The sequence below is a fragment of the Marmota marmota genome, unplaced genomic scaffold (assembly GCF_001458135.2).
Source record: "Marmota marmota marmota unplaced genomic scaffold, marMar, whole genome shotgun sequence".
Taxonomy (NCBI): Eukaryota; Metazoa; Chordata; class Mammalia; order Rodentia; family Sciuridae; genus Marmota; species Marmota marmota.
The window spans coordinates 3,415,351-3,437,719 of record NW_025999969.1 but is presented as its reverse complement, the minus strand read 5'-3'; the positions used below and the strand labels follow the sequence as shown (position 1 = coordinate 3,437,719).

The 22,369-nt window shown below is 39.3% G+C and overlaps 1 protein-coding gene across 2 annotated transcripts in view; it reads right to left on the bottom strand.

The window, feature by feature from the left end:
- Positions 1–8,236: 8,236 nt before the first annotated feature.
- St6gal1 (ST6 beta-galactoside alpha-2,6-sialyltransferase 1) overlaps positions 8,237–22,369 on the bottom strand; it is a 135,866-nt gene continuing 121,733 nt past the window's right edge. For both annotated transcript variants that reach the window (XM_015499973.2, XM_048804044.1), the window contains 3 exons: positions 12,129–12,227; positions 10,593–10,767; positions 8,237–9,992 (listed from right to left, as the gene is read on the bottom strand). In XM_015499973.2, the coding sequence (XP_015355459.1) occupies positions 9,751–9,992; positions 10,593–10,767; positions 12,129–12,227 (516 nt within the window). In that variant the 3' untranslated portion in view covers positions 8,237–9,750. The remainder of the gene's footprint in view (positions 9,993–10,592; positions 10,768–12,128; positions 12,228–22,369) is intronic.

The following is a 22,369-nucleotide window of genomic DNA, read 5'->3' as shown; positions in this document are numbered from 1 at the left end:
AAAAAAAAAAAAAAAAAAAAAAAAAAAAAAAAAAAAAAAAAAGAGACCATTTGGACTATAAAATAAAATATATAATAATCAAACCAAATACATCACAAAATACAGACTACAATAACCAAATTAAAATATTCAATAGAAAACTTCAACAGCTGCTTTGATCAAGCAGAATCAGTCATTGAAACTGAAGAAAGGACATTTAAAATCATCTAGTCTGAGAAGTGAAAGGAAAAAAAGAATTAAGACCTATAGGAAGTATGAGACAGGATCATCAGGAGAACTAACATATGCACATTAAGGATTCATGAAGAGCAGAGATTTCATGATTCATTAAGAGAAGAGATTTTAAAAGAAAACAAAAAGCCCATAATGCATATAAAATGTAACAGTGTCAAAAATTTCTCAAACCTGAGAAAAGACAATAACATGCAGTTACAGAAAGCTCAGATATCTCTGTTAAAATTTAACATAAAGAGTTATTCATTAAGATATATTGTAATCAAATTATCAAAAAAAAATAAAGGCTGGGGGTATATAGTTCAGTGGCAGATTACAAGCATGCATGAAATTCTGGGTTTGACTTCCAGCACCACAATAAATAAATAAATATATCAAAGGAAAAGAAATGAAAATAGCAGAGAGGGGAAAGAAACATGATATTCAATGGAGTCTCAATATGGCTGTAAGCAAATTTCTCTGTAGAAACCCTGTAGGCCAACAGAAGTTTGGGTGATATATTTAAAGTGCTGAAGAAAATGACCCTCAACCAATAATACCTTACCCAGCAAAGCTGTCCTTCAGAAATGAAGTGAAATAAAAACTCTCCCAGAACTTCCTAAGGAAGTTCATGACTAGTGAGCTCATTATATAGTAATTATTACAGGGAGTACCTGAAGTTGAAATGAAAGGTTGCTGATTAAGAACATAAAACCATATGAATGTAAAAAAATGCATTAATAATATAAAGTCATATTCAGAATATTTCAAAACTATGAGGGTGTTATATAGAGCAATATTATCTCTACCATGAGAGTTTAAAAGACAAAACTATTGAAAACAACTGTAGTTACAATAAACTGTTTAGGTATACAAATTACCCAAAAAAGGTTAATTTTGACATCACAAGCATAAAATGTAGTGGGGAGGCAAAAGTGTAGAGTTTTGGTTTGAGGTAAAAGTTGAGTTAATCTCAATTGAAAATGGCCTATTTTTAATTTAAGCAGTTTTATATAAACCTCATGGTAACTGTAAAGCAAACTCCTATAATTAATGCACAAAAAGAAAAGAATTCAAAGGTGATTGCCATGGAAAACCATCAAACTCCAAAGGAAGACAGAAAGAGAAGAAAAACAATTTAAAAAGCAAACAGAAGACAAACGATCAATAGCAGTTAAATCACAGCAGTAATTCTTATTAATGATTGCTTTGAGGATAAATGGATTAAATTCTCAAGTAAAAAGACAGAGTAGCTAAGTGAATGAAAAATTTTAAAAAATATGATTCACCCATATGCTACCTACCACAGATTCATTTTACTAGTAAGAACAAATATAATCTGAAAGTACAGAAGTGGAAAAAGATATCCTACACAAATGGAAACCAAAAACTGGAAACTATATAGAATACTTACATCAGATAAAATAGATTTTAAGTCAAAACTGTAAAAAAAAAAAAAAAAGCAAAGAAGGATAATATGTAATCAAGAGTTCATAGCAGTAATTATATAAGCACCCCACTTTGGAGCACCTCAATGCATAAAGTAGTTAATACATGACCTGAATGGAAGAAATAGAAGGCAATACAAAGGAAAAAAGGGGCGTCAATGCTCCACTTTCAACAATGGACACATTGTCTAGGCAGAAAATTAATAAGCACTAGAGTTGAATTATACTTTAGACCAAATGAACATAACAGACAGACAGATACAGACCATTACATCCAACAGGAATAGAATACACATTCTTCTCGAGTTTACATTGGACATTTTACAAGACAGATCATATGTTAGGCCACAAAACAAGTCTAATTAAATTTAAAGGGATTGAAATCATATGAACTACTTTTTCCAATCACAATTCTATGTCACTAAAAATCAATAACAGAAGAAATCTTGGAAAATTCACAAATATGAGAAAATTAAACCAGATGCTTCTAAACAGCAATGAGTCACAGAACAAACCAAACCAAAATTAAAAATATATATATATCTTGAGATAAATAAAAATGAAAACACAATATACAAAATTTATGGGATGAAGGAAGCAAAAAATCTCAAATAGGCAATCTAACATCACACCTCAATTAACATGGGAAAGAAGAATAAACTAAACCCTAAATTAGTTGAAGATAGAAATTACAATAAATATCAGAAAAGAAACAATAGAAGCCAGGAAAACAACAGAAAAAATCAATAAAAATGAATTGATTTTTTGAAAAGCTAAAATCAACAAACCTTTAGCTAGACAAAGTAGCAAAAAATGATAAGAAATTCAAATAAAATCACAAATGAAGATGGAGACATTACAACTGATACCATGGAAAATTTTAAAAAACCTAAGAAACTATTATAGATAATTATACATCAAAAATTGGGAAGTCTAGAAGACATGGATAAATTACTAGATATATACAACCTGCCAAGACTGAATCATGAAAACATAGAAAAGCCAGGGTTCAATGGCTTTGCAGTTGAATTGTACACAGTTGAACACTACCTAAACACTTAAAGAAGAACTAATCCTTCTTAAGATAACACTTCCGAACTCTTTCTATGAGGCCAGCAAACCCTGATACCAAAGCCAAATAAAAGCATGACAAGAAAAAAAAATTATAGGCCAATATACTTGATAAGCACAGGTGAAAAGTCCTCAATAAAATACTAGGAAAAAAATTCAACTGTACATTGAAAGAATCATTCACTGTGACCTAGCAGGATTTATATATGGAGGTTGCAGACGAGATGCAAATATGGCTTAGCATACAAATCAATAACCACATTAACAGAATGAAGGAAAAGCATCCATATGATCACCTCCTTAGTTGCAGAAAAAGCACTTCACAAAATCTGATATTCTTTTATGATAAAAACTCTCAACAAGTTAGACATAAAAGGAATATACCTCAATACAATAAAGGCCAAAGCAGTTAGGCAAAAGAAAAAGAGAAAATGCATTTAAACAGGAAAGAAACAAGTGAAATTATCAACTTTTGCTGAACATGATCTTATGCATACAATACCATACAGACTCCACCAAAAATACTGTTAGAACCAATAAGCAAATACAATAAAGTTACAGGATACAAAACGAACATGCAAAAATTAGTGATGCTGTGTACACTATTAACAAAGGGTCAAAAAATAAACTGGAAAACAATCTCATTTACAGTAGCAATAGCAATCAAAAACAAAAATAAAATAAAAACTCTCAATGAATTAGATATAGAAAAAAATCTACCCCTACACAATAAAGGCCATATACAAGAAGCCTACATCATACTTAAATGTAAAAATCAATCCAAAGATTCATACAGAATCAAAACAAACAAACATAACAACAACAAAACCCTGAAAAGCCAAACTAATCATAAGCAATAATAATCAAGCTGGAGCATTGCACTACCTGTTTTCAAACTATGCTACAAAGCTATAGTAGCTAAAATAGCATGGTACTGGCAGGAAAAAAAAAAAAGACATATCAATCGATGGAACCAGAAATGAACTCATATGAATAATCGATTGATTTTTGATGAAGATGCCAAGAACTCATAATGGAGGAAGGGATAGTCTATTCAATAAATGATACTGGGAAATCTGAATATCCACATGAAGAATAATGAAATGAGACCCTTGTGTCACACTTTATACAAAAATCATCTCAGAATGGATCAAACACACAGATCTAAGGTTGCAAACTGTGAAATTACTAGAAGAAAATAAAGGGGAGAAACTACATAACATTAGTCTGGGCAATGATTTTTTTTTTTTTTAATTTGACCTCAAAAGCACAGGCAACAAAAGCAAAAACAGGCAAACAAGATTACATGAAACAAAAAAACTTATGCACAATTAAAGAATACAAATTAACATTGTGTAGAACAAGCTGTACATCTGTTAAGGGGTCAATACACAAAATCTTTAAACAGCTAAAATACTCAATAGCCAAATAAAATAAAATAAAATGGCAAAGGACTTGAATAGACATTTCTCAGAAGATATATATAAAAGTGATTAAAAGATGTATGAAAAAATATTCAACATTTCTAATCATTAGGCAAATGCAGACTTAAACCACAATATCCCACATTTGTCAGAATGGCTTTTATCAAAAAGATACAAGATAACAAGCATTGGCAAGATGTGGAGAAAAGAGAATCTTTGCACACTGTTTTGGGGAGTATATATTAGTGTAGCCATTATGGAAAACTTGATGGAGGTTCCCCCATAAAACTAAGAATAAAATTACCAGATGATCCAGCAATCCCACCTCAGGGTATTTATACAAAAGCTTTCAAATCAGTTCACCAAAGAGAGTCTGCACCCTCAGGTTCATTGCAACACTTCACAAGAGCCAACTTATGGACTCAAAGTGTCTATCAACAGATAAATGAGCAAAAATAGTATACGTTTATAATGAAATACTATTCAGCCTCTAAAAAGAAGAAGGGGATTCTGTCATTTACTACAACGTGAAAAGAATAGGGATCATTATGTCAAGTGAAATAAACCAGCACAAATATTTCATGTCCTCTCTTAAATGTGGAATCAATAGAACTCATAGAAGCAGAGGGTAAAAAGGTGATCACAGAGCCTGGAGTTAGTGGGAGCCATAAGGAGATGAATGTCATAGTGTACCTGGTCTTCAATTAGACAGGAGGAAAAATCTATTGCACAACATAAAAGAGAATAGATTTCATGTGGGGATGTAGCTCAGTGGTAAAGTGCTTGTATAGAACGCATGAGGTCTAGGTTCAACCCCCCAGCATGGCAAAAGAGAGAGAGAGAGAGAGAGAGAGAGAGAGAGAGAGAGAGAGAGAGAGAGAANAACCCCCCAGCATGGCAAAAGAGAGAGAGAGAGAGAGAGAGAGAGAGAGAGAGAGAGAGAGAGAGAGAGAATAAATTTCAAATGACCTTACCACAAAAATATGTTATTTGAGGTGATGAATATGGTAACTAGTTTGATTTAATTATTCCCCATTTTGTCGTAAGCCACAACATCACCTTTCAACCCTTTAAATATATGCAATAACAAATTGTCAATTATGATAATAAGGAAATAAATAAATGTAAAATGTACTCACATGAAAAATAGAATTGAAAACTGCTAGTAGGAGTTGTCTTTGGGTGATATGTGGATTTCATATGGATTTTTGCCCTCTTTACAATTTTTTTTTACAATGACTATGAATTACTTTCATATTTAGGGAAAAAAAAACATTTACTTAATGTAAAAAAAGGGGAAATCCTGCTCATCCCTCTCAAGACTGCTACCAATGGACTCCCCAGGTTAATCAGTTTCTTTCCTCTATGATTTTGTTATTATAATTTACCTTGTATTGTCATTTTTCTTCTTTTGACATTGGCCTAGTATTTTTCTTCTAGACAGTTATGAATGTGTGTCTAAAAATGATGGCAACATAATCCAAGTTCACTTTCCAGAAAATGCCTACACACAGGCAGGGCGGGCCCATTCTTCCAGCCTTTCATTTCTGGGAGGGCAGATGCTGCAAGTCTCCATTGCCATGTCCCAGTGTCATAGATCCCAGTGCACAGAGCTGGGCTTCAATGTGTAGTCGTTGCATTGAAGAGAATTTCTCCTCCCATGGGAAAGATGTTTTCTAATGAATCCTGAGAAGGACTGGAGAGAGGCTTCTGGGGTAACAGTAGGCCTTTTCCTGTCTCCTGAACCGAAGCCATTAGCTCAGGCCTCCGGGATGAATTTTCTGGATTAGAGTATCCCTGTCCCCCGTGAGAGTAGAAAGTAGTCCTGGGCTATAACACACTCCCAATCACAACACAACACACCCTGGAAGGCTGCCCTGAGAGCCACAGGAGGAGTCGAAACTGAGGATTCAGAGGACAAGTATATGGGACTAGGGTGAAGGTGGCAGTCCCCGTGTTCTGGTGTGCTTCTTCTCTCCTTGCTGATTCTGCTGATGGCTCTAGAGGCCTAGCACTGGTATGGGTTCCCCTACTACCAGGGTGTGAGGCATCCTCTAAGAATGGTTTCTAAGACACTGACATAAGGCCTATGTCAATGGGAAGAGCCCTGTTGGTGGGAGTGGGCATGGAGATCACAGATGGATGTTTTTCCTTCTGGGGCTTGCTTCTTTCTTCTCCCAAGTGACGGAGTAGGCAGGGCCCCATTTTTTCACTTCACCATTACACACACACACACACACACACACACACACCAGAGCAGAAGCCAAAGCAGACCAACGTCCAGACCTGGAGAGAGGGGCCCAGCCCACAAAGCTTGCGAGCAGGGAAGGACCTTAGAGAGACTTAGGGCTGCTGTAAACTTGCAAGCACAAATCTCAGGTCCCAAAGTAACCGAAATCTGTTTTTCTCTAACTTCTATTTTTAGCTCAGTTCTACTGGGATCCAGAGAGAAACTCAGTTTCGGTCAACAAGGAGATGCATGAGTCTCAGGGAGCTACAATGCTAAGGGACCAGGGGCAGGGGCAGTGTTCTCTGGGCATTCAGTGATTCAAGTGCCCTCCATTCACACTCTCATCAGGAAGGTGCTGCTTAAGGTCCTGTCTGCTTGGCCCCACAAAGCCCCAGCATCCTCTATAGAGCTCTGGCTGGATCTCTGTCCCAGCCCTTGGAAGGCAGCTCCCTTCCCTGTTCTTTACAGCACCAGAAGGGGAGTCCCAAGTGCAGAGTTTTTAAGGCGAGGGTGAGTGGAGTGTAGGGGAGAGGGCTTAAGATTAGTGCACTAGGGCTGTGATCTGTGAAGAAATTTATCCGCAACAGAAATTTATTCTCCCACAGTGATGGAAGTGCAGAAATCAAGATATTATCTAGTTTTTTTCTGAGGGCTCTGAGGGAAAATCCATTCTATGCCTCTCTCCTGTCTTCTGGTGATTTTCTGGCAATCTCTGCCATTCCTTGGCTTGTACATCACCCTGATCTCAGCCTTCATCATCCCATGGCATTCTCCCCTTGTGTGTGCCTGTCTCCAAATTTCCCCTTTTATGAGGACACCAGGCATATTGGATTAGGGACCCACCCTAATCCAATATGACTTCATCTTAACTGTTTACAACTGAGATGACTCCATTTCCAATTGAAGTCACATTCTGCGATACTGAAGGTTAGAACTTCAACATATGAATTTTATAGAACACACTCAACCCATACCTGAGAAGTATGCCATTCAGGAGGAAAAGAAATCTTCTCCCCTGAATCCTGTTCTTTGAAAAATTCTAACGTTTTGGCTCTTCCCTCAGGACATTATTTCTTTAAAATTTTTACAAAATAAAAATAGGGACCTTCCTTTCATTCTGCTTTTTGTTCTGTTGCATCCCTTGCCTTGGTGTGGGATGAAGAACAGCAGAATTATTTGATTCTGGGTAAGAGAAGAAGGAAGAAAAACCAATAAATAGGTCAATATTTCCAAAATGCTGTCCTTCCAAGTAAGTAAGCCTTCTTTTTCCTGAAGTGTTGAGGAGGAAGTCTAAGACCAGAGAGCTAATCAGGGGGTGTTATGGTTTAGATGTGGTGTGTCCCAAAAGCTCACATGTGAGACAATGCAAGAAGGTTCAGAGGAGAAATGATTGGGTTATAAGAGTCTAAACCCAATCCATGAATTAGTCCTGATTGGAATTAACTGAGTGGTAACTGAAGTGGTAGGGTTTGACTGGAGGAGGTGGAGCTGGGGCCTGGACTTGGTGGATATATTTGTATCTGGCAAGTGGAGACTCTCTTTCTACTCTTTGATCACCATGTGAGCTGCTTCCCTCCACCACGCTCTTGTACCATGATGTCCTGCTTCACCTTGAACCCCGAGGAATGGAACCTGCTGTCCAGGGACTGATACCTCTGAAACTGTGAGCCTCCAAATAAACTTCTCCACCTTTAAAATTGTTCTGGTCAGATCGTTTAGTCATAGCACTGAAAAAGCTGACTCAAACAGGGAGGTTTGGGAGATTCAGATCCTAGTCATGTTGTCTTTGGACACAGTCAACTATCAGCAGTCATTCCCTTGGCAGGTAAAAAGAAAGAAGCAGCTTTTTAAAAAAGACACCTTTATTTTAAAATTTTACATAATCTTTGGATAATTCAGAATTAGCTTAGGTATGTTGCATAAGTTTCTGAAACTAATGTTTCAACTTTTTGAAACCAATAGCAATAGCTTACTTGATTGGTGGGAGGATTAAGGAGGACATCAGGACACAGGACAAACAGATGGCTACTGAAGACAGCACCCTGTATACACAGAGGCTTTCCAGCAGCATTCAGTCATAGTTTTTAAATTATCTGTCACAAATATTAAACACCTCATCAGACCAGCAATAATCCCCAAATCTCATTTGCATTTCATCAAGAGCACAGAACTCAAAGTTCTATGAATTTAAGAATCATAATTAAATTAACTTAATCCCTTATATTAATAATAACAATTAAAAACTATATTCTACCCAGTGTTGTCTCAATCATACAACGTATATCTCAGGTCCACAGAATGCCACCTTCCTCAGCACTCCATGGTCATGATTCAAAGTTACAATGAATGTGCCAAATCAGACCCTAAATGGAGCCAAGAGCAAGTTTGCAAACCACAAGTCGGTGGCCTCCGCCCAGACACTCAAATGCCACTCCCTTGCAGGGAGTGGGTGGAGGCCATGATGTTCTGACAGCACACATCTCAGTCCTTGTGAAGGTCAGTGATCATCAATAGGTTATAACCTCTGGGACCCACAAGTCCTCAAAAACCACACCCCAGTCCCTGAGAGACCTTCTGCAGAAGGTCCATGAGGTCAAAGAAATTGGGGTCAGGATGCTTTGAAAGCAGAAAATGTTTAAAAGTAATTTGGGAGAGGAAGACTAGAGGGAGGAAAAAAGATAGGAGTTAGGAGGAGTTTGGGGACAGACACAAAAAAGGAAGAGTTGAAATACAACACACAACCTGGCTGATTCCACATGGAAAAGAAAAAGTGGGCTAATGGAGACCCTTTGCTCCTAAATACCCAGGTTGAGAGCCAGCCCAGGCAGCCACAGTGATGACAGGGCCATGTCCCCAGGGCAGGGCCTTGGGAGAGGCTCTGCTCTAGAGGAGGAATTGAGCATCCTTCCAATGTGCTGTGCCAATTATTTGCCCCAACAGAGCCACCCTGCTCCCAGCACAATCATATTTTGAGAGAGTTTCTTTAAAATATGAAATCAATACCTAGGTAGAGATCTCAAGCAACATAGAATTCTGGTTTGTGAGCGCATCATTCAGTTGGGAAAAAAACAAAGCCCAGCTTTGGCAGCACTGATAGGAATGGTGGATCTTGCATTACCTATGTGGAAAGAGAGGAGGGTGCTGTCCAGAGAGAATGTTAGGTATGTGTGTTCATGTGACAGCAGGCAGGGCTCACACTTTGGGGCTGGTTTCTGACCCTCAGGCTCTGGAATCCCCAGAGCTCTTGCTGACATAGGACAAAAAGCAGCCTGAGACTGTTCAGGAAAATGGTCTTCCCAGGCTCAGGTGGCCAAGGGACCAACTCTAAAATGCCTGATGGAGAAGAATGGCCTAGGGGCCATGCTTAGCAGTGAATGTTCCGGAAGCCAGGCAGTGTGGCTTTTCCAAGCAGGTAAATGTCCTCATCTGTGCCCTCATTGAGGTGCTTTACCATATTCTTCTCAAAGAGGAGTGGGTGGTAGGCACCCATTGTGCAGGCACTATCGAAGAACTTCTGGTAGTAGTAGCACACATCAGTCTTTCGCTTAGATGGGAGGAACTCATAAATATCCACCTGGTCACACAGCGTCAACATGATGAGGATACCTGGAAAGGGGAGCACAGGTGAGCTGTGCCCAATAACCCACCCCAGTGCCCTGAAGCCCTGCTCAGTGGGTGCAGTAACTCGTGGCAAACCTTGGAAAGATCCACTTGGAGTTTCTGTTTATTCCTGTGACTCGCAATCTGAGTTCTCTGTGTCAGGCAAGCCCAGCAAGCCGCTCCTTCTGCTTGCCTGCTGCACTCTACTCCCTCTCCTCCTGTCCTTCCCACCTCCCAGACTTCACCCTGGGCTACGTTCTCCATGAAGCTATCTCTGACTGTTCAGCTGGAAGGACTCTTCTCTCCTGTGACACTGATGTGGTCTTTCCTCCCTGGCACAAACTGAATGTTGCCTCAGACACCTGACTGAACTCTCTTACTCTTATTTTATCTAAATAAGATACAAAAAAGAATTGTATCTTATTTAGATAAAGCTTGGCATAGTGTACAAGCCAAGCCAAGCATAATTCTAGCAATGGTTTTTGTGAGTAAACAAGCCAGTGAATAAATGAATGAACTGAACCCCAGAAGAAAACTAATCTCTTCTAGGAAAACACACACACACACACACACACAAACATGGTGGTTTCCCAGACATGGACTTACCAAGCATCCCAGAAGATGGGGGGTTTGGCTGAATCTCTTCTGGGGAGATTTCTTGAAGGACATCCCACAGCTCCCAAGGCATCTGGGGTCTAAGGATGTAAAAAGGCTGACCGGGATGCATCGTACGATAACTCTTGTAGTTATTAAAGAAATTGTAGTCAGGATTCTTGTACCACTGAAAAAGAAGGAAGTGGTCTCAAGGAATGAAAGGCACTCATGCTGTTGCTCTGTGTAAAGCAGCCACTCTAGCCAGAGGACTCAGGAAGGGACAGGCCATGGCAGAATTCTGAGGCACTGCTCTTCCCTGGAGTAGATCTCAGACTTCTGCATCACCTCACAGCCATCACTGGGTAGCACAGTGGAGCAACATAGTTTGTGCTTAGGGACTATTGGGCTTTGTGACCTTGGCACAGCTTCAGATGTTAGGATCATGGAGTCTAGGAATGGTATTAGAGTTAAAGGACCATCTAATCCTATATTCCAGTTTTCTTTTCTTTTCTTCTACATATTTTTTTTTTAAGAGAGGTCTCAATATGTTGCCCAGCCTGGCCTTGAATTCCTGGACTCAAGTGATCCTCCTGTCTGAGTTTCCTGAGTAGCTGGGATTACAACTGCACACCACTGGGTGTGGCTACTCTCATCTTTAAAAGGGAGCACACTGGGGTATAGGTCACCACATCGATGTGTAAAAGTCTTCCTTCTTTCCCAGGCAAGTTTAAGTTCTAAGTGGGATCAGTGCAAAACTGTAGAAATGGAGGTAGTGAGGGTGACAGGGATCACTAGTGCCTCCCAGTTATTGGTGGATTCAACATAAGAACTAAGTGTCCTAAGAGGAATGCTGTCTGCCCTTCACCCCTTGAAACTATTGTCCTGAGGCCACCACAGCCTACAGCAGGGAGAGGCCAACTGACATGCATAACAAAACAGTGAGAGGATTATTTCAGAAAGTTCAAGAATCCAGCAGGCCTGTGACTCATGTCTCCTTCCCCTGAAAGACTAGATGTTACAGATCTGAATCTGCTTAGGAAATCAAGCCCTGGGACAAGTGACTGCCCCATCCACATTCTGGTTACCTCATCTGTAAAATGGGAACAACCATGCTTCCACCTACTTCCTTACAGTGTTATGAGGAAAATGAGAAGAATTTTAGAAATTGAAAGTACGGGACAGAAGTGTGATAACATTATTGATAGGAACAACTACAATTATTGACTATTCCTATTGATACTCAAAGGAATTAAGGCATTAATTGCATTAATGAAGACAGTCTCCTCCAGATGATAAAAAAAAAAATCCAGCCACTATTACTTCCAATGTATGCCATAATTGGGAGAAAAATCCACGATAATATAGGGCATAGAGAACTGGTGGTATAGGTCAAGAACACTTCTGAATCTGCTAGTCCAAAAGAAGTGAGGTGCTCTAAAAGTCAAATATTCAGGAATTGCTCCTCTTAGCCATGCCTTTATAAACCTAAGAACTCAGAAAAATCTGTAGGCAAACAAGAGACCCAGCTTCTCATGGACACCCACTTACCTTTGGGATATCTGAATGATATACAGATGGGTCCCACACAATTAGGATTCCTTCATTGTACAAACCGTCTTTGAGGAAGCGCTTTTCTGTGGTCACCAACTGTAGGAAGAGAGATATTAACCATCACTTGGAGATTTACCTGAAAACACTTGGCTCATGGTAATAATTGACACATCACCAGGTACTGCCTGAAACCCAGAGTTCTGTGGGGCTCTAAGTTGGTGTAGCACTTAACTTCAGTGAGAAGGTAATGATGCCAGCCCAAACTGTGTTGACCAGTAAGGACATTTATCATGCTCCAACAGCCATAAAGCAAAAAGGATTCCACCCAGACTTTGAGACTATGGGGGCGAGAAAGCACAGTGAAAATGTCTTAGTGTCCTAGTCCTTTGAAGTCACAACTTGGTGATGGGGTGGGGTGTCAGAGGAGTTGGGTTTTAAGTTAAAATCTCATAATAAAAATGATCTCTAGAGATCCTGTCAATCACATAAACTCACAATGTGTACACGTTATGATGGAGACACATCTTTCTCAAGGTCTACTGCAGCTGGTCTGGAACAGACCACTGCATCTGTGTGGAGGAACCACACAGTGTATACAAAAATATGAAAATTTAAACATAAGACTCTCACCAGGCTGGGGAGATGCTCATGTGCAACCTGCTGGAAGAACCAGCCACAGCACTTCTCCCCTGCACCCTGGCTCCTGAGCTGGGCTGCACATGAGTAATTGAACCTATCTGGTTTAAATATGAATATGACAACTCTGATGGGACAATTTTGCAAAATGTATTAAATTCATTTTTTTTTTAAAGAGCAAAATATTTCCTTTTAAAAAAAAAAGCAAAATATTTAGATTCAGTAATTCCACATTTGGTAACCTATCCTAAGAAATAATCCAAACCCAGGGGGAAATATACAGGAAATGTTACTTAAACTATTGATCAAAACTACAAAAGTTAGCAGCAGGTGGGACACGACATTGCTCAGGTGCAAAGTGAGAGGATCAGATAAAAGAAATCAAATCAAAACAGACTGAAAACAAAAAAAATAAGAATCATAAATCCCTCCCCTCCTCAACCACCACTGCCAAGGCCAAGGCCTGAACAACATCATGGTGGTGTTCAAAGACACCTATGGGAATAAAGATGATCTGTGTGTAGCCCAAAGAACAACAGTGGCCATGAGTCTCTCAGAGCACTGAACTATCCCATCCTCTCCTGCAGATAGGGGCTATCTGTTATGGTTCAGACCTAATGTCCCCCAAAAGCTCACGTGTGGGGCTATGCAAGAAGGTTCAGAGGAGAAATGATTGGGTTGTAAGAGTCTTAACCCAATCTGTGCTTTAATCCCCTAATAGGGATTAACTGTGTGGTAACTGAAGTAGGGTGTGGCTGGGGGGAGGTGGAAATTGGGATGTAGCTTGAGGGTATATATTTCTATCTAGCCAGTGCAGTCTCTCTCTCTTCCTCCTGATCACCATGCAATCTGCTTCCCTTTTCCACACTCTTCCGCCATGATATTCTTCCTTGCCTAGAGCCCCAAGGAATGGAACTGGCCTTCTATGGACTAAGACCCCTGAAACTATGAGCCCCCAAATAAACTCTTCCTCCTCTACAATTGTCATGCTCGGGTCCTTTAGTCAGAGCAGTGAAAAAGATGATCAAAACACTATACCTACAGTGTGACAATACAATTCCATTCATTCCGAGGATCTTTAAGATAAGAAATATCAGGCAGAGGAGCACAACAGACACTAGGATGGCAATTTGTAAATCAATGGATGTGTAACTGATGTGATTCTGCAATCTGTGTATGGGGTGAAGGTGGGAGTTCATAACCCACTTGAATCAAAGTGTCGAATATGATATGTCAAGAAATTTGTAATGTTTGAACAACCCACAATAAAAAATTAAAAAAAAAAAAGAAAAAAAAAAGAAATATCAATGGTGGGCCCACCTGAGCCAGGGATTGTACAGCTGTCTTGGGAACCAGAGGTTAGCCTAGTCCCTATGCTCCAGGTAGTCACACACTGATGGCGAACATGGGCAATGCTGTGACAGTAGGAACAGTATGAGAATGGCTGTTAGAGAGGGTAAATATTGAGGGCCAGATGAGAACATGCCAAGCCAGAAAGGTAGGGGGTAGAGAAAGGATGTCCTAGAGTTGGGGAGAAACAAGAACAAATCATGGATATGAGAGAATGTACCAGAGACTGCCAGCTGCCTCCCAGTATCCATTCTCCCTTTCTTCCTTGGCAACAAATGTCTCTGGGTTTTAGATATAGCTATCTAAAATAGGCTACCTGCAGCTAAGCCATGTGACTAATTCTGACCAATGCTATGTAAGCAAGTATGACATCTAGGAAGTGTCTTACAGGCAAGGACATGACCTTCCTTGTTCCTTCCCCCTTTCTTTTGATAGAAATTTAGATGTGATGGCTGGAACCTGAGCAGTCCTCATGAATTAAGAAGTTCACATGCTGAGAACGACAAACCCACAAAGTAGAAGGAAACTGGCATTTTGACACCATGGAACACCATAAAAGCTGTGGAATGTCTGCTTTAATAGGAGAGAGAACTATATTTTGGTCTTGTTAAGCTAGTCTGGAGGATGGGTAGATGCTCCTATCACTTGAAGTCAAACCTAATTCTGACTAGAACAGTAAGCAGCCTGACTGGGAATTCTAAGTTGTTCATTCTGACTAGGACACCAAAAAGAGCTGAAAGGGGTTCAAGAAACTTAGGCAAGAGTCATAGCAGGAAGCTTTGTGTTTCTTTAATAGGTCCTTCAGTGTTATCTTCCTGGTAGATAAGATTGTGCAAAACAGACTGTTGGAAATGGTGACAAGGCAAGTCCCAGAGGAAGAGGGCCCCACCCATACTATTCTATCTCTATCTTCCAAATAACTGAAATTCCAATTCTCAGCCCACCCTATCACTCCAGAACAGTAGGTCCATGGAGAGCAGTATGTCTTTTCTCGAGCTACTTCTGTCCAGGCAGAGTACTTTTGTAGGCAATTTGTACGTCATCAGGAGGACTAGCCATAGCTGAGATTTTTAAAAATGGCTCCTCCTGTACACAGCCATAGTCCGTAATTTTTTTAGTATGCAAGGCAGGAGGCCCGTGGCTGCATCTTCTGGCTCCCAAGACCTTTCCAGATCTGTGCTTTCATTGTCTGCCAAAGTTCCACAAAGCTTTCTCCTTTACAATAAATGATGACAAAAATTATAACATATGCCACTTAGTGGTGCTTATTACACAAGAGGCAATTTCGTATATTATCTCAGTTCATATTCATAGTAGTCTTAGAAGGTAGGTACTGATATGCCTCTTTTATAAAAGTGAAAATCGATGTCAAGTAAACGTGTTTCGGTGTTGTAGCCCGTAGGTACACAGGGGAGTCTGGCCTCAAGCCTTATGTCTGGCTCTGGAGGTCACACTTCTGACTACGCGTTACATTGCCTCACACAAAGAAGGCAAAACTGACCAGACAAGTCCAGCTTCTAGCAAAGAAAGGAGCTGACCTTTGCTTTATTTATATTGGAAGACATAAAAAAGATGCTATAGAAAGTTCTTCACGAAAACAGGATAGAGGTGGTTGCAGGTAGGCTGCTCAGTTCCTAGCGGGTCACGCATACCTCCGGTCCAGTGTAGAAACTTTGGCAGAGTGAAGGGAGAGTTCGCTTGCATTTGGGCAATCTATCCCAGTGGGACTGCCATGGGAAGGTCCCAATGCCAGATGTACCCCCTCACTGGCTACAATGCTGAAGACGGTCCTCAGACATTTCACAGATGGCTCCCCACAGAGAAGTTTCAGAGTATCATGGAAATTTTGCTTCTTGGGGAGTTGTAGCATGTCATAGCTGGAAGATTACAGATGGACTGACCAAACCCATCATTTTCCAGATGGGTAAAGTGAGGCCCAGAGAGAAGAGAGAATTGTGTAAGGCTATAAGAAGAGTTTGAAGCAGAGACAGGACCAGAGCTCAGAGGTGGGCTTATAGCGGAGTGTTCCCTCTTTTCTAGCAGGGCTACACTCACACCACCACCGACATTTAAATAAACACACACCAAGACTGTACATAATAGTGTTCTTCAGGTAATACCTCTGAATATCTGGGACTTTGTTCTTCTCAAATCTTTTTCCTTCTAATATGGACTATATTGCCCCATACTCCCAAATTCAAATGTTGAAGTCCTAATTCCCATTGTGATTACAATTAGAGAAAGGACATTTAGGGGGATAATTAGGTCTTAGGGGTAGAGCCCTAATCTGATAAAAGTGGTGTCATTACAAAAAAGAGGAAAAGACACCAGAGTTGCTCCTTGCAAACATAGAAGGAAGACTACATGAGGACACAGTATAAAGACAGCCATCTGTAAGTTGAGGAGTGAGACTGCACCAGAAACCAACCCAGATGGTAACCTGAGCTTAGGTTTTGACCTCAGAACTCTGAGAAATAAATTTTTGTTGTCTGTGTTATCCAGTTTGTAGTACATTATTATGGCAGCCCAAGATGATGCCTAATACATTGTGTGTGTGTGTGTGTGTGTGTGTGTGTGTGTTGATGTAGATACAGATATTACTTGACTATAGAGACTATGTATGTGTTTTTTTTTTGAAGAACCGGATTCTTCAAAAATGTCAATATCTTTTGACAAATTTCTAGACATATATGATATACTATAATTGAACAAAGAAGCAGGGAAAACCTAAACAAATCAATATCAAGAAATGAGATTGGAGCAGTAATAAAAAGCCTTCCAACAAAGAAAAGCTCAGGACCAGATGGATTCTCAGCTGAGTTCTCCCAGATCTTTAAAAAAGAAGTAAAACCAATCATCCTCAAATTATTCCATGAAACAGAAAGGGAGGGAACAATTCAAAACTCATTCTATGAAGACAGTATCACCCTGATACCAAAACCACATAAAGACACACCAAGGGAAGAAAACTTTTATACCAATATCCCTGATGAGAATAGCTGGAAAAGTTGTTAATAAAACATTAGCAAATCACATTCAAAAACACATGAAGAAGATAATGCACCATGATCAAGTTGGATTCATCCCAGGGATGCAAAATTAGTTCAATGTACACAAATCAATAAATAAAATTAATCATAAAGAGAAACAAGGACAAAAATCACATAATCTTCTCAACAGATGCAAAAAAAAGCCTTTGACAAAATTTAGCACTCATTCCTGTTAAACATTAAGGAAACTAGGGATAAAAGGAACTTATCTCAACATCATAAAGGTTATAAATGACAAACTCAAAGCCAACATCATATTGAATAAAGATAAGCTGAAAACATTTTCTCTAAAATCAGGAACAAGATAAGGATGTCCATTGTCACCATTCCTATTCAATATAGTTCCTGAAACTCTATCCAGAGCAATCAGGCAAGAGAAAACAATTAAAATAATACAAATAAGAAAACAAAAAGTCAACCTATCTTTGTTTTCTGATGATATGATTCTAGAGCACACAAAAAACTCCATAAGACTTCCAGAGTGGATGAACAAATTCATCAAAGTAGCAGGATACAAAATCAACATACAAAAAATCAATAGTTTTCTCATACACCAATAATAAATCTGCTGAGGAAAAAATGAATAAAACTACTCCATTTGCAACAACTTAAAAAAATACCTAGGAATAGACCTAACCAAAGAGGTGAAAGACCTCTCCATTGAAAGTTATAAAACAATGAAGGAAAAAATTGAAAGCTCTTAGAAGATGGAAAGACCTATGCTGTTCATGGACAGGTATACTCAATTGTTAAAATGGCCGTAATTACCAAAAGGAACCTACTGATTCAATGCACTCCCTAACAAAATACCAACAACATTTTTCACAGAACTAGAAAAAAAGACTCCTAAAATTTATATGGAAGAATAAAAGACCCAGAATAGTCAAAGCAATCCTGAGTAGCAAGAGTGAGGCTGGAGACATCACAATACCTGATCTCAAATTATATTACAGAGCCATAGTAACTAAAACAGCAGGGTATTACCATCAAAACAAATTTGAAGACCAGGGAATAGACTAGAAGACACAGAGACTAATCTACATAAATACAGTCATATGATACTCAACAAAGGTATTGGAGAAAATACAATCTTTCTAATAAATGATGCTGAGAAAACTGGATATTCACATGTACAAGAATGAAACTAGATCCCTGCCTCTCACCCTGCACAAAATCAACTCAAAGTGGATCAAATACCTAGGAATTATATCAGAAATAGTGATCCTGATAGAAGAAAACAGAGGCAATATTTCAACACATTGGTGCATGCATACACTTCCTAAATACTACTCCTATATCTCATGAAATAAAGCCAAGAATTCATAAGTGGGATGGCATTAACTTAAAAAGCTTCTGCAGAGCAAAGGAAACAAGAGAGTGACAAGAAACCCTACAGAATGGGAGAAAATCTTTGCCAGCTACTCCTCAACAGAGGTTAATGTCCACAATACACAGAAATTCAAAAAACTGCAGAAGGAGGAGGAGGAGGAGAAGGAGAGGAAGAAGAATAAGAAAGAAGGAAATAAAGAGAAAAAGAGAGAAAAGAAGGAAGAGGGAGAAGAAAAAAAAAGAAAACATAATGACCCACTCAGTAGGCAAAAGATCTAAGGAGACATCTCTCAAAAGAAGAAATACAAATGACCAACAAATGTATTTTTAAAATGGTCAACATCCTTAGCAATCAGGGAGATGCAAATCAAAACTACACTGAGATTTCATCTCAACCCATTTAGAATGGCAATCATCAAAAGTACAAGTAATGATAATTGCTGGCAAGGATATGGAGAAAAAATATATTTATACATTGTTGGTGGGACTGCAAATTAGCACAACCACTTTTGAAAGCAGTTTCAAGATTCCTCAGGCAATCAGGAATCGAACTATCATATAACCCAGCTATCCCACCTTAGTATTTTTCTAAAAAAGCTGAAATCAACATAATATAGTGATAAATGCATGCCAAAGTTTATAGCAGCACAATCCACAATAGCTAAGTTATGAAACCAACATAGGTACCTGTTAATAGATGGATGGATAAAGAAAATGTGATATGTGTATATATACAATAGAGTTCAATTCAGTAGAAGACTAAAACTATGTCATTTGTTGGTAAATAGACGGAACTGGAGAATATCATACTGAGTGAAATAGCTAGACTCAGGACATTGTGTCTTGTATCCAGAAGCTAGAGAGAGAAAAAGAAATTTAAAAAGGGGATCTCACAAAAACAGAAGGGAGATCAGGAGAGCAGAAGCAAGGATCCAAAGGGGGACAGAGGAGAAAAGGGAAAGGGGGGAAACTGGGGAATGAAGTTGATCAAATTATGTTGATGTATATATGAATATATTACAGTGCATTCCAATCTTACATGTAACTATAATGCACCACTAAAAAGTAAATGAATAAATAAAAAGAAGGAAGACCAATAGAGTAGAGGAAGTGAATCAGAGGAAGGAGGAGAAAAATGAAAGAAGAAGTACTAGGGATTGATATGAGCAAACTATATTATATGTTTATGAATATGTCAAAATGAACCCCACTATTATGAATAACCATTGTGAATTTACATATAAAAAGTCAATATCTTTAAAGATAAAAGGAAGCTATGGAAATATTCTAGACTAAAGAGACATATTGACTAAGTACAATACCTGACTCTGAATTGGATTTAGTACTAAAAAAGAAAAAATGCCTTAAAAGTCATCATTAAGAACTAGAATGCAGACAGATTCGAAAAAAGTGGGCATCAATGTCCTTGTCTAACCTTAAAAGTCAGGGGCACCTGTCCAACACTGGCGTGTACCCTGGTTTACATTGTACTTTGTGTGTTTGAAGGGGGCTGAGACTTTTCTCCTCAACTAAAGTCCTTAAGGGGAAGAAATTGTATCACTTTGCTCTTCTTCATATTGATCAGGGATTTTGTGGAAGTTTATTTGCTTGACTAAATGGAATATGGGACAGCTGGCTATCCAGCAGATGGGCAAACTGCACAAGGAAAAGAAGACTGAGCGCAGCTCTGATATGTTGAACACTTGTAACGAGGAGCCTTGGAATAAGAAGGCAAGCCCAATCCAATGACAAGTAATAGCCCTTTTCTGATTCTGAAAAAGATCAGTGACAGAATGTGCTGCTGGCAAAATCAAAAAGTCCTAAAACTCAAGCATCCATCATGTTTAGATTTCAGCTCCTAAGTCGTGATGCCAAAATACTACACTAAAGAGGTTCCATCAATGTCACCCAGCTCACCCTAGCTGTTTTTAGATCCACTGTTGATGGAAATCCAACCTCCTCCACATACACACTGCCCCCGCCAACACCTATCCAGACATGGAGATAAGACATGGAAGGTCCTCAGACAGTGTAAGTATTTAATAAATGGTACAAGCTATTATTTCAGGATAAGCCCCATTAAGTCATCTGTGAATGTTCTGGTTGAACTCATCAGCACGCCCTATCCCTAGGCATGGGAGGTAGGTTTTCTCTCCCCAATTAGCACAAAATCTTCTGAGGAAGCCACTGTGTCTTCTTGTCCCATTGTCTCCTCTTTCAGGCCCAATAAGCACAGCAGGTGCTCAGCTGAGTCTCACAGAAACCTTCTTAAGTTTATAGTCAAAACTGGATTTATTTAAAGGCCCACTTTTAACTGTATTGGTTTCCTGTTGAATCTCATAACACCATCTGGTATGAGTATGAATGGGTCTGCTGAGCTGAAACTTCATGGGATGACAATTTTCTATAAAAAGCCACCTTCTAAGTTAAAAAAAAAAAAAAAAAGCATCGCTTTGTTTTCCATGACGTTGTCATGACCCAGATGTGCACAGTGCTACCCTATGCCATGTGAGAAGGGAGCTGAACAAACACCAGCCCTGGTCAGAAGAGAGCTACTGGCAGGAGGTCCTATTTAAGAAGAGAATGAGCAACTCAGAGGCAGAACCCTAAGTGCTCTTATTGTGCAATGGTGAGCACGCACAGACTGACATCCACACAAACAACTGACCAAACAAGAGATAGAAAGGACCGCCAGCTTCCTGGGATATCAAGATGAGCAATGATAAAAAAGTATCAGTCACAATTCAGTACTTTAAGAAGTACTGTTATGCAGCTGCCCACGACTAGAGTATTCAAGCAACAGCCCAGACATTTGGTGGTGCTTATGGGAGGAGTAAATGAGGGTCTGTATGTCTGAGGTGAGCAGGAAAGGCTTTCACGACAGTAGATTGTATGCCCTGTAAAGTGGGCCACTCACCTCTCAGCCCCAGTATGGGGAGCACAGGGATCTAGAAGTGTAAGAAAAAATATGATCCTTCAGCAGAGAATTCTGCATTGCCTACACCACACCCTCCTTCTCTGTCCCATTCTGATTCTATGGGAGCACTTTAGAAATAGGCAATTGAAAAACTTGCTCACTCAAGTGTTGCCCAGTAAGAGTTTTAAGTGACTTTCCTCCTCCCCCGCCCTACATCATGGGGGGGAAAAACAAAACAAAAACAGTTTCATTAATTTTACTCCAAATTTGTGCTGTTTTAACTTTTTCTCTGAACCACTTGTAACATCTGCCTGGTTCCCTCATATGAGTAAAATAAAAGCTTTATCAAAAATTGGGCTGGGGATGTGGCTCAAGCAGTAGTGCGTTCATCTGGCATGTGTGTGGCCCGGGTTCGATCCTCAGCACCACATACAAATAAAGATGTTGTGTCTGCCGAAAACTAAAAAATAAATATTAAAAAAATTATCTCTCTCTCTCTCTCTCGCTTTAAAAAAAATATTTATTTTTATTTGTACAAGAGTCATGATCTTGCTTTAAAAAAAAAAAATGATGCTTTAACACAAGTTTTTCCTGCCTTCTGCTGGGCCCCTTCTGCAGAGATGCTAAAAAGTGTCTAAGATAGCCAATTTAGATTACTTGCATTTTACTACATTTAAAACACTGGTTCACCGCCCCTTCCAGGAGATAAAAGGCCCATCTCTGGGAGATTGCAGAAGGCATAGTCATTCCCAAACAAACAGGGGCAGGCCTTCATGCTTCAGTAACCACCATCACCATTTACAAAGCACTTGCTGCCTACCAATCTCTTTGCTTGGTGTTTCATTTGCTCCTACAAAGACCTCACATAGTAACTGTTCTTTCTGTTTTACAAATGAAGGAAGTGAGGCTCAAAACAATAAAACAACCTGCTCAAGTCACTCATGTATGAAGAGCCG